Source organism: Vicia villosa, linkage group LG1 (assembly GCF_029867415.1).
Source record: "Vicia villosa cultivar HV-30 ecotype Madison, WI linkage group LG1, Vvil1.0, whole genome shotgun sequence".
NCBI classification, from domain to species: Eukaryota; Viridiplantae; Streptophyta; class Magnoliopsida; order Fabales; family Fabaceae; genus Vicia; species Vicia villosa.
The window spans coordinates 20,764,575-20,777,870 of record NC_081180.1 but is presented as its reverse complement, the minus strand read 5'-3'; the positions used below and the strand labels follow the sequence as shown (position 1 = coordinate 20,777,870).

The window sequence follows — 13,296 nt, the reverse complement described above, 5'->3', positions numbered from 1 at the left end:
AAGTTCTGAAGCTGTCCTAGATGGAAGCAGAAGTCAGAAGCTGTGAATGTTCAGAAGATCAAAGAAATTCAAGTTCTGAAGCTGTCCTAGATGGAAGCAGGAATCAGAAGCTGTGAGTGTTCTAGGGATCTAAAGAAATTCTAGTTCTGAAGCTGTCCTATGGAAGCAGAAGTCAGAAGCTATGAATTCTCTAAAGACAGAAGCTTATGTGATCGTCTCTACCGAAATAATCAGGGAAGTCTTTTATTAAAGTTCTTCGAGTATTTATTTCAGGGGGAGATTATTTATCTCAGGGGGAGATTGTTAATCTCAGGGGGAGACATATTCATATGCTTATGCTATAGCTGTGTAATTTGTCTTTTGCCGTCTGTTCTTTCTGATCGCAAATTCATATCATTTATATATGTTTTTGTCATCATCAAAAAGGGGGAGATTGTTAGAACAAGATTTGTTCTGATCAATTATCTTAGTTTTGATGATAACAATAATATGAATTTTGCTTAAGATTATATGGTACTCTAATCCAATGCAATTTCCTTTTCAGGAAATATATAAAGAGTATGCATAATTCAGCGCTCAGAAGCTTTGTCTCAAAGGGTTCAGCATGCAACATCAGAACATGGTCTGGCAAGACATCAGAAGATGGTCGAAGCAGAATCAGAACATGGGTCTATGGAAGCATCAGAAGAACAAGAGAACAGAAGCACTGAAGTTCTGATGGTATCACGCTCAGAAGCACTTCAAGGTCAGAAGATCAGAAGATGCTTTGCACCAAGCTGTTTGACTCTGATGATATTCAAACGTTGTATTCACAAACATCAGATCAGAAGGAAGTACAAGTGGCAAGCTACGCTGACTGACAAAAGGAACGTTAAAAGCTATTAAAGGCTACGTCAGTAGACACAGCGTGAACAAGGCTCGAGGTAGTTGACAAAAGCGTATAACATTAAATGCGATGCTGTACGGAACACGCAAAGCATTAAATGCACTCAACGGTCATCTTCTCCAACGCCTATAAATATGAAGTTCTGATGAGAAGCAAGGTTAACGATTCTGAACAAAACAACTCTTATCAACTTGCTGAAACTCTGTTCAAATTCAAAGCTCAGAATCTTCATCTTCATCAAAGCTCACTACATTGCTGTTGTAATATATTAGTGAGATTAAGCTTAAACGTTAAGAGAAATATCACAGTTTGTGATTATAGCTTTTTAAGAAGCAATTGTAATACTCTTAGAATTGATTACATTAAGTTGTAAGGAACTAGAGTGATCGTGTGGATCAGAATACTCTAGGAAGTCTTAGAGGTTATCTAAGCAGGTTGTAACTAGAGTGATCGTGTGGATCAGTATACTCTAGAAAAGTCTTAGAGGGTATCTAAGCAGTTGTTCCTGGAGTGATCAGTGTGTGATCAGAAGACTCTGGAAGACTTAGTTGCTGACTAAGTGGAAAACCATTGTAATCCGTGCGATTAGTGGATTAAATCCTCAGTTGAGGTAAATCATCTCTGCGGGGGTGGACTGGAGTAGTTTAGTTAACAACGAACCAGGATAAAAATAACTGTGCAATTTATTTTTATCTGTCAAGTTTTTAAAGCTACACTTATTCAAACCCCCCCCCCCCTTTCTAAGTGTTTTTCTATCCTTCAGTTTACGTAGACGACATGGTAATCAAAACGCCCTAAGGTCGGGGTCACGTTATCGATTTGGCGGAAACGCTCAAGTCGGTCAGGCAATTCAACATGAGGCTCAATTTGGAAAAATGTACCTTCGGCGCTCTCGAGGGAAAATTCTTGGGTTTCATGTGAACTCACAGAGGAATCGAGGTGAACCCCGACAAATGTCAAGCGATCTTATATATGAAAAGTCTGACGTCTAAGAAAGAGGTCAAGCGGCTGACCGAAAGGCTCTCAGCTATATCCCGATTCCTGTCGTGCACAGGAGATAAAGCCATACACTTCTTCTCAGCAATACGGAAATCTGGAAACTTCACATTGACAGAGGAATGTGAAAGGTAATTCGTAGAAGTCAAGGAGTTCTTGTCCGTGCCACACATCTTGGCATGACCGGAAGCAAATTCACCTTTCACCCTTTGTCTGTCGGTCTCCAAGAAGGACGGAGAGAAAGGCGAAAGGCCAGTTTATTTTCTAAGCAAGGTGTTGAAGGGAACAGAGTTACGTTACCAGAAGATAGAAAAGCTGGCATTAGCAATGGTTATCAGTGCCAGGAAGCTACGCCACTACTTTCAAGGACACAAGGACACCCGGTCGTGATCAAAATAAATTATCCGATAAAACAAATACTTAAGAAGCCCGACCTCGCCAGAAGAATGGTATCCGGGGCTATTGAGATATCGGAGTATAATATCACGTTCGAAGCAAGAAGCAATAAAATCGCAGCTTCTGGCCGACTTCCTCGTAGAATTTACATCATTGGGCTAAGAACCCACAGCCAGGTGGATTATGTCAGTAGACGAGTCGACAAACCTTAAAGGCAGTGGAGCAAGCGTCGTGTTAGAGGGACCTGGAGATGTTATCCTGGAGCAATCCTTATGTTTCAATTTTCAAGAAAGCAATAATCAAGCAGAATATGAAGCCGTCATAGCTGGCCTAAGACTAGCCAGGGAGGTCGGGGCTTCCCATTTGCTGGTGCGAACCGACTCACAATTGGTGGCTAGTCAGATTAGGGGGGATTATCAGACGAAGGATCCGATCCTATCGAGGTATTTGCAGCATACCTTACGCATGACCCAAGTTTTTCTCACATTTGAGGTATTGCATGTGCCAAGAGAAAACAACGCAAGGGCCGACTTATAAGCACAGTTGGCTAGCACGAAGGGATAGGGGCTTAACAGGACGGTTATTCAAGAAACAATCGAGACTCCAAGCTTTGAGGTAGGAGAGGTCATGACCATAGTCAATAAAAGAAGTTTGGAAAGATCCTATTGAAAGATACTTGACCAAGACCTATTACCCGATGATCAATTGGAGGCTCGCAAGATCAAGATAAGAGCGGAACATTTCTTGATGGTCGATCGGAAAAATAGCAACTGTGCTATTTTCACCGATGTAGTAATAAAAAGGGTTAATTCCAAGTATCGATCTCGAGGACTGCGTAGGAAATATGAGTTATTATAACGATTCATTAAACACCGTTTTGCCATGGCTGCACCTCCAGATCCCAGATTTCGATTCCAAATAGCCCCACATACAACAAGTTATAATTTACATCAACCATATAACATTTAGAATATAAAAAAACACACAGATTTGTCAAATATATCATCAAATAGCCACAAACTCATCATCATTTTTGTCATATCAAAGCATATATTTATATACATAAAAAATAAGAATTATGCACATAGATCCACAAGAAAATTCAGCAATTAACAAAGCACGAAAACAAAATCACATCACAACAATACAAAGAGTTTTTGTACAAACTATTTTTAAGATTCGAATCATTTATCAAAGGATAAAAAGAAAAAATGAAAGGGGTTAAGAATTCCTCTCTATCCTTCATGCTTAAAACACTCATATAATTAACAATTCCGCCTACCTTGTATTCGCTGAAAAGCTTGATGCTTTGGCAATGGAGACTCTTCTCCTACTCTTGCTCTGCTAGAGTTTCCTTTCTACTCAGCTGACATATTGTTTCACCAAAACTCCCTATCTCTATTCTCTCTCTCAATTTAAATAAATTTTTATTTTTATTTTATTAATTTAACTAATTCTCCTAAATTCTTTATAATTCTTCTCACTTCCCTAATTTTAATTAAATTCTATTTTTTTCGCACATCACAATTTCTCATATTATCTATTGTTCTAAATATAAATAAAAATATTGTAGTTTCTCTTAAAACACAACAATATCCATAATACTAATTAATTTAAATTAAGGACACTCGCAACTCAATTGAAAATACTATAATCAAACCCAAGATGTTACAAGGTCGTCCATATCTCAATACATACTCGTCCGGTTGGGCTTAGTCCAACCAAACTCTTTCCCACTTGCCTAGTAAACGTGGAATATGACGTGTCACATTATAACAGACTAGATAAATGGAACAAATGAAGAATACCTCCTTCCTCCCATGATTTAGTAGTGGCACAAAATAACCACCCTCTCTTGGCCCATTGGCCTATATAAATACTTCTCTCTAAGGGGAGAATGTACATATACTCTAATTCATACACACCCTCAACAACTCAAGAGCACCATACTCAACATAGTCTTAACATAAGACAGACCTAATTGCACGGTTACTATCAAGCATCACCGATCATCTACAGGGTCTCTCACCTCGCGTAAATTGGTCCCTTAAACCACCTCAAAACACCACTGCACAAGGATACCCGCTGTCGCGGGCAAGCCTTTACCTTCAAAACATGTTATACACATACTAAAGCCTCTGAGTCTCTCTTTCCTTGCAGGGGGATGCACACTTGTACTTTTTAACAAGTAAAAAAAGATTTTTTAAAACATGATTTTATGAAAAGCTATTCAAAATAATTTTAATTTTACTTATTAAAAAAATTTAGAGTGAGTGGGGTAGATCACCTTATATGTGGTAGTTGAGTTAAATGAATGTAACCTGTTATCTAAAGATTAATTCCTGACGACCACAATTATTTATATTTATGCATTAATATAAATAAATTATTGACTTCTGTTAATCAACAACTTTCTTTAAAAAAAATCTATTTTTTAACTTTTAAAATTTTGCTTAGCAAAAAGTTAAAATAGTTAAATCAAATATTAATAAGAATATATTTACAATATTTTTTTAAGAAAGTATTTCTTACCAAATATATGCACTGCTCGTATATATATATATATATATATATATATATATATATATATATATATATATATATATATATATATATATATATATATATATATATATATATATATATATATATATATATATATATATATATATATATATATATATATATATATATATATATATATATATATATATATATATATATATTCCATTTATAAAAAATGAAATCTCAACTCTTGTTAAAATAATGTATAACACTATAAAAAAAAATTACTCCCTCCGTTTTTTATTATAAGTCGTTTTGGAAAAAAAAATTGTATTTAAATATAAGTCGTTTTACAATTCCAATGAATAATTAATCCTACTTTTCCTATTATATCCTTAAATATTTATTATCCTCTCTCCTTTCAATTATATAAATTTATCTTCCATATGTCATTAATGAAGGATAATTTTGTAAAAACCTTCATAATTTCTCATTTTCATACAACAATTATTATTTTTCTTAAACTGTGTGAAAAGTCTAAAACGACTTATAATAAAAAACGGAGGGAGTAGCATATATTAAGGATTCGTTATTTATACCTTTTTTAGGAATTTATTTTTTTATAGTATAAAATATATTTGGTAAAAAGAATTAAAAATTATAATTTTGTATAAATATTTTCAAATAAAAACTATTTTATCTTTTTGTTATCTCTATTTTAAATCATTATTAAAATTACAGCTTTGAAATAAATAAAAAAATCTAGAGTCATAATATAAATATTATCAAGGAGGTGATGAATCAAGAATTTGATAGTATTTAAATAATATAAATTTACTTAATTATAAAATTTTCAAAATATGGAGAAATTCAATTGTTATACCTTTTTATAATATTATACATATTTTCTAAAACTAATTTTTTTCTTAAGAAGTAATTTATAATATTATACATTGATTCTAAAACTAATATTATACATATTATTATACATACGGACTTGCCCACCTCACTCATTTTTTGACGAGCATTAGGCGGGAGGGATGACCTAGTTTGCCACCTCCTAGTAACTCCCATTTTTTTAGTGATGCTATCTCTCTGAGAAACGTATTTGGTGATTTTGACCGGTGACGTGTTTGGTGAATTTGACTATTAATCAATACACTATTGACCTATAATGTCCTTATTCTCACTGTAGTCTTGTGATTTATAAATCATAATTGATAAAAAAAAATTGAAAAACAAATAGAACTATATATAAATAAAGAGGCATCAAAGGTCTTAAAATGCAACATAACACCAAAAATCACCACAAGAATTATATTGTTCTAGAGACATAAGTTTTTCAACACATATTATAAAAGACAAAACAAAAACAAGAATATTACTTTCATTAATTTATTAACCATTAAATTGGATAATGAAACGTTGAGTAAACTAATCATTACGTCGCAATAATTCAGCAATAGATGCTGATATAGTTGCTACATTCTCCATATCCTTGTTATCATCCGTGACTGGTGTACGTGTATCCTCTGATATTCTCCCAACAAAGTAAGCCTCACATTGATTAGCTTTCCTCACAACATCATTTGCAGCTTCTATCGCAGCTTCAGGATCTCCTGCTGGCAAAGTTTCAAGAGCTCTTCTAGCGTTAGATGTTGCAATTTCTTTGTATATAGTAGCACACATCTCAAGTGAATTATATTCACGTGTGCCAGGAAGAAAATTATTCCCTGCAAGAAGGTCATCGATTTTGATTATGGTATTTGTGGCTTTGTCTCTCATTAGGTTAAACATGATTAGTGCAAACTCATGGACATCTGCATTAGGGCTTCTAGGGCTAGATTCTAGATACTGAATGCAAAGGGTTTTGTTTGGAGTGAGGTTGCATGTTTGTTCTAATGAGTTTTGGGCATTGTTTGGTTGGATAGTGCACAAGATGATGAGAATGAATAATGCTAGTGGTTTCAACATTGTGATGACTACTTGAATGAAGAGGAAAAAAAATACAATATAACAAAGAGTTTGCAAGATTAAGAGGGGATGAATGCATGGAATGGATCCTTACAAAGAATCCACTTTTATATTGAATTATTAATTGGTTTGAAATTTTGTATTTATTTCAGTCAACTTTTTTTTATTTAATATTAGTAATTTACTATTTATTATTAGTAATATATTGTCAAAAAATGGACGGATTATATTTTTAGTAAAAAAGAACTGACTGGTGATAACTTTAAATATTTTTACTAAAATTATTGAATTCATGAATGTGTTCAGTTGAATATTTAAGGTTTAAATATATTTATTGAAAAATAATAAAACTAGATAACCTTATCTCCTTTTACTCTTAATTTATTGAATAAAAGTAAAAGTTATTTAATGTGTATTTTATTATTATTATTATTATTATTATTATTATTATTATTATTATTATAATTATTATAATAATAATAATAATAATAATAATAATAATAATAATAATTATTATTATTATTATTATTATTATTATTATTATTATTATTATTATTATTAGGGTTAAATAAGTTTCTACTCCTTATAAATAAGACACCCTTCAATTTTAGTCCCTACAAAAATTTTCGTCGAACTTTGGTCCTCCCAAAATTTTCCGTCACGATTTTTGGTCACTCTCGTTAGATTGCACGCCACGTATGACGCCACGTCAGATAAAGTCAAAACCAAAAACAAAAAAAAAAAAAAAAAGAAAGATTGCGGGGGTTTTTAACCCCCTGTAAATAACTTTAAAACAATAAATTAAAAGCACCAATTCCCAGCCAAATAGAAAATTATCTCAATCTCAATATTTTCATCAAATGATTCTTCTTAGTATTTCAATTCATTTGCACACTAAGTAGACATGTCTTCTAAAATTTAAGCCATTGAATTCATCTACACACTTGAATCATATTTTTTAAAAAACACAATACATAAACATGCTTTCAAGTACATATAAAATCTCATGACTTGTGAAAATTAAATATGCTCAATGAAAAAGAGCTTTAATGAGTCTGCATTTAAAGCACGCAAAATCAACCTCTTGTTTTGTGTCTGCAATGTCACTAAAATTTCCATTTGATGCTTGAATAAGAGTATTAAATATTAATATATTATGGAGGGTTCACAAGTTAAAGTCATCCATGTCATGATAAAGTTTAATTTACCATGATAATCCAAATTGCTAGAGCAAAGCTATGATAAACAATAATGACTGTGTGGTTTGTTTAGCTTTGAAATTTTATAAATGTTCATGCTTTTGATTTTTATTACCATTTTGGGTGGCTTTTATACTTAATAAGTAAGTGCTTATTCTAATGACAAATCTTTCTTATAGAGGCTAGCAGAAACTAATAAAAATTTAGAACAAACAAACACATTATCCAAATAATGGCCAACAAACACATTATCCAAAAAAGTAATAAAAAAAAAACAGCAATATAATAGTAACTAGGAGCTAACTATTTTTGTTTTTTGTTCTCTTAATATACTAGCTTCATGGCTGCTTCGCAGGAAAATTTAAAAAATAGAAAAGGATTATCACATTCTATTCTTCATCCTAATATTCCTATCTCCATATTAACAATTGCTAATCATTGTGGAAAGTCTGCAGAAGCTGTTCAGATTCAATAGAAACTACAAGTTGTAACACAAAATGTAAGAATTATAAATGATTAAATAGAAATTAAATCGAACCTCCGAGTAGGTTGGGTGAGAAGAAGGGCTTAGTGGTTTGGAAGCGTTCTTGGTTTTCTCTGTTTGAGCCTTTGGTTCTTCTTTCTCCGAGGCTGAAGTTTGTTGAGTTCAAAAACAATGATAACACTCAGAACTAAGAATGCTCACAAGGTGTTTGATGAAATGCACTAGAGAATGTAGGGATTTAGGGAGGTTTGTAACCCCCTCAATCTAAGTATTTTTTTACTTTTGAATTTAAGTGACGTGGCGTGTCACATGGCGTGCCACGTCAGCTTCCGTTAAAGCAAATAGACGGCAGAGACCAAAATTAGAGACGGAAAATTTTAGGAGGACCATTCTTTGAAGAAAAATTTTAGAGGGACTAAAACTGAAAGTTGAGATATTTATAGGGACCACAAACATATTTAACCCTTATTATTATTATTATTATTATTATTATTATTATTATTATTATTATTATTATTATTATTATTATTATTATTATTATTATTATTATTATTATTATTATTATTATTATTAGGATAGAATAGAAGAAGAAAAATCACTTTATCTTAGATTTTTAAAAGAATCAAAATTTTGAAAAAAGAAGTTTAAAAAATAATTTGTGGTTTGTCTTAGTAAGAACGTGGGATCGGGCCTTCAAACCTTCTTTTGGAAGGACGTGTGGGTTGGACTCTCCGTCTTGGATGTTAAGTTTTCTAGGTTTTTTGTATTTTTGACACGCAGGATTCGGCAATAGGTCAGGTTTGAGAATATCAAAAGTCTTTTAGTTACAAAAGATAATCACAAGCAAGCTGAAAACTTAATTCAACTTTTAAGAAAGTCAAATTTATATCTTGATTCTTTTTCTTAAGAAGACAACTCGCTTGGCTGCAAACTTTTCAAGATCTTCAATCGACCTTAAATCAGTTCACCCTCTCAACCAAAGCACTCCAAGATTTCACCCATGGAAGTTTCCATTGTCTGAGTCATTGAACTACCACAGGATCCAAAAACACCCAAATTTCATCTGCAGTGATCTATAGTATCCTACGAAAATTTCCCTTTGGAGAATGGGCTCTTCTTTTCCTTTAAAAAGATCAGTCTCTAGAACAACCAAGCACACATTTAATCTTCAATCTTAAAAAAAACTCCACAAGACATTAGAAGACTAATGAATCTCCTTACACTAGGTCTTGATACTCTCTTTTAGAGTTGAGATTAAAACACACAATGAAATTTTTGGTAGAGGTTGAAGATGATGATTTTCACACACACTTGTTCGAAACTCGCAAATTTAACAAAAAAAAAATTCTTCAAGTTTAAATTGAGATAGAAATTTGTGTTACATAAATGTGTGAATGGGTATGCGAAAATCTATTTGCAAACTATTCACAAAATTTTGCAGGTTGTTGCTGTCTTTGTTGTATGGAGAATGGTGATTCTAGTTCAATAAGAAAATTACTGGATTCAAGAACATAAAATTCATATTTTTCATCCTTGACTCAAGTCATGATTTAAGTCAATTAAATCTTTGATTTGAGTCACATCACCCAAAATGAAATCCAAAATGAGAGGTATAGTCATGATTCGAATCAGACTGTTGTGTCATTCAAATCAAGCTTTTCCACGATTCGAATAAGGAGATCTTGTGAGTTGAATCACGCTTCCATTGGAAATTTCAAATTTACTCATTAAGCTCATGATTCAAGTCACCCAATTAATTTATTTAAATCATGATTCCAGAATATGGAGTTTTGAGAAAATAATATTTCCATTTTCAAATTGAGAATTTGTCAGATTTCAACCTTGCTTATTATCGTGCCGCAAAAAATACTCGAGCGTAAGGAATGCTCGAAATACAACAGAATCGCCACCGATCTTTATTTATTCCAAAAAGAAAGAGAAAATATCGAATAAAACCCATGAAAGAAAAGAGAATAGTCGTCACAAACAAGAGCGGATCTGGGAGTCGGTTATGTCAGGGGAAGTTGTTAGCACCCCTCACATCCGTTGTACTAAGCGAAACCCATTTAGTTAGTTTTGCAAATGAGTGTTAGCATGATAGTTTGTGATCTTCTACTTATTATGTGAGAAAACAAAAGAGAAAGGATTTTAGGTTTTTTTATTATTGTGCTCGCTTTGGTTTCGTAAACCTGTGCCTACGTATCCTTATAATGCAAGGAAGAAATCAAAGCTTTGTAGTTCCTGGTAGAAAACCATGTGTTTGTTGATTGTTTTTAGAGAAATATGCGTTAGACATTTCGAGCGTTTAAACCTTTAATTGGTGCTCACTCTTGGAGGATGAATCTTTTGTTTATTTCACTTTGAAATGGCTAAAACACACTCATTTTCTAAAAAGGACATTTTTTAAGAGATGCACAAGGGCGAATAAGAAGTTTGACTGGTTAAGTTAATTTTATAGGATACGGGTGTCAAATATTAGAGTTCTACATCTCATATTCAACACTTAGGTAAAGATTGGAACCACTTTCATCCTGCCCATTTAATCCTTTTACTGAAAAGAATGAAACGAGTCTAATCTTAACTCGTGAGAAAGGTAGGAACTACTTAATTTCCACTTGCTCGTTTGTCGTTTGTTGAGTCGAACTAAACTTGTTTATTAAAAGTAATTTATTTGGATTGTAATTATTCGAATGACCGAGTCAAGAGACTCGCATCCAATTAATTAAGGAAGAGATATGAACTACTTTCCGCCCGTCCATTCAATCCTATTTGCTTGGGAAAATATTTTTGCATATGGAAAACGACTTAACGTTGGAACAAACGTTAAATTTATTATGAAAGTTTTGAGGTGAACAGAAGAAAGACTTGACGTTGGATCAAGCTTCGCGTTGCATTCATATTTTAGTTTGATTTGGAAAAAGACTCGACGCTGGATCGAGTGTAGTTTTTTGTCCTTTTTGAAAATGATTGATTTTATTCTAACTTAATCTTGATTAACAAGCATACAAAATAATAAACAAAGATAAAGGATGTGCGGTAAAATTATTACAATATCATCGGAATGGGAATACACTTTGTCGAATGGGGATAGAATAAAATGATTAAATTACAAGCCCAATAACAAAAAAACAAGTGAATTGAACCATTTAATCAATTAATTAAAAATTCTTTAAATCAATTAACTAAGTTAATAAAAATTTATTAGCAAAACTAATTAACTTTAATTAACAAAATTAATTAACTGAAGCAAAATTTAATTAATTGATTAAAGTTCATCGTAAAAAGACCCCAAGAGAAATCAAATTTAATTAATTGATTAAAGTTCATCGTAAAAGGACCCCAAGAGACCAGAAAGCAATAAAAATTGAGAATCAAATTTAGCGTTATGTCAAGCATGATGTGGGACACACGATGTGGGATTTGTTCATTACTTCACTACTTTATATATATATATATATATATAATCCAATTAATTAGAATCCACACGATGTGGGATTTGTTCATTACTAAACCACTACTTTAATCTTCTATACACATCTTCTCTTTCTTCACAACTTCTCCAGATTCATATTCAATTGATTTTGTAGCTTCCAATCATAACTTTAACATAGACAATTTGTGTTGACAATCATTTCCTAGTAATAAATACATGTAAACACATGTAGAGTGTCAGTTTGTGTAATTGGTGAGATTTGGATTCTACACAGTTATTAAAATGGAGCTGAAATCTTTCTCTTACAATTATGTTTCCACATTTTAGATTGCAAAATTGTGTTCGACATTGCTCTCCAATTTTAGACACAAATTTTGAGTCAAATACTCTAACAAATTCATAAGTGGCAGTGATAACAACCTATTTACATTCTCATTCACTCTTCTTTCTTTCTTTGTCTGTGTTTTTTTCTATAAAGTTTAAAAACATGAGTAGATTGATCTTTTTCATCTTTTATTTTCAGGGTTATTTCTCAAGATTTATAATGCTTCATATGAGTCTTATTTAGCAGCAGTAACATAGTTTTGATGGAATTAATGGCTCAAAGTTTGACTTGTTGGAAATTATTATACTATGTGAATGACATGTAAGGACAATTATTATAAAACACATGGGCATGTTGCAGAGTGATTATCTCCGGCATTCATTTTTATCAACTGAATAAGGAGGAGAATCTATAAAAAAAATGCGATTTTGACTAAGTTTTGGTCTTCAATAATGTGTGATTATGTTATAGGATGTCAAAATTAGTGTTTCATTTAAAAAAAACGAATATAAAAAACTTGTAATATTTTGAAAAAACGATTTTGGAAAATCTATTTTTAAAAATAAAAAAAAAAATCCATTTTTTTAAAGGTGAAACAAATAGGCCCTAAATCATATGTAGATATAAAAGAGAGGAAGAAAACTGACTTTTCAGAAATCAAAAGACCAATCTCTAATTGACAAATGGTATGTAATTTATTAGTAAATATAAAAAAAAATTAAAATAAAAACCACATTATGAGGCAAATGAATCTATTGTTTCCTTCAAAATTTCTCTTCCTTATTTCAAATCTAAGAAAAACAATAACAGTAAAAATTGATCCAAGCTCTAACTCTTTCTAAGCAATCGCTCATCTCTCTTGATCGAAAGGGTAGTTGTTTGTGTGAGAAGGTGGTATTGTTGTGAGTTATCGGACGTCGGAAACGGAAGAGTGAGTATACATGTGAACATGGGCGACTAAGGTTGTGAATCGTGGTTGGTTTGGCAACGAAGAAAATGACAATAATGCCCTTGGTCCGTGTATTTAACAAAGTGAAAACGTCTCGTACACTAAAATTGAAAGAATTTAATTGGAATACACTGACAGCCTAAAGAAAT

At 32.1% G+C, this 13,296-nt stretch overlaps 1 protein-coding gene across 1 annotated transcript; it reads right to left on the bottom strand.

Moving 5' to 3' along the window:
• Positions 1–6,217: 6,217 nt before the first annotated feature.
• LOC131659313 (uncharacterized) lies at positions 6,218–6,757 on the bottom strand. Its single transcript, XM_058928535.1, has one exon. The coding sequence runs from the start codon at positions 6,755–6,757 to the stop codon at positions 6,218–6,220; it is 540 nt and encodes a 179-aa protein (XP_058784518.1).
• Between the last annotated feature and the right edge of the window lie 6,539 nt (positions 6,758–13,296).

Excerpts from the sequence above, each read along its gene's own strand:
- LOC131659313 (XM_058928535.1), bottom strand. The coding sequence starts at position 6,757 with ATGTTGAAACCACTAGCATTATTCATTCTCATCATCTTGTGCACTATC.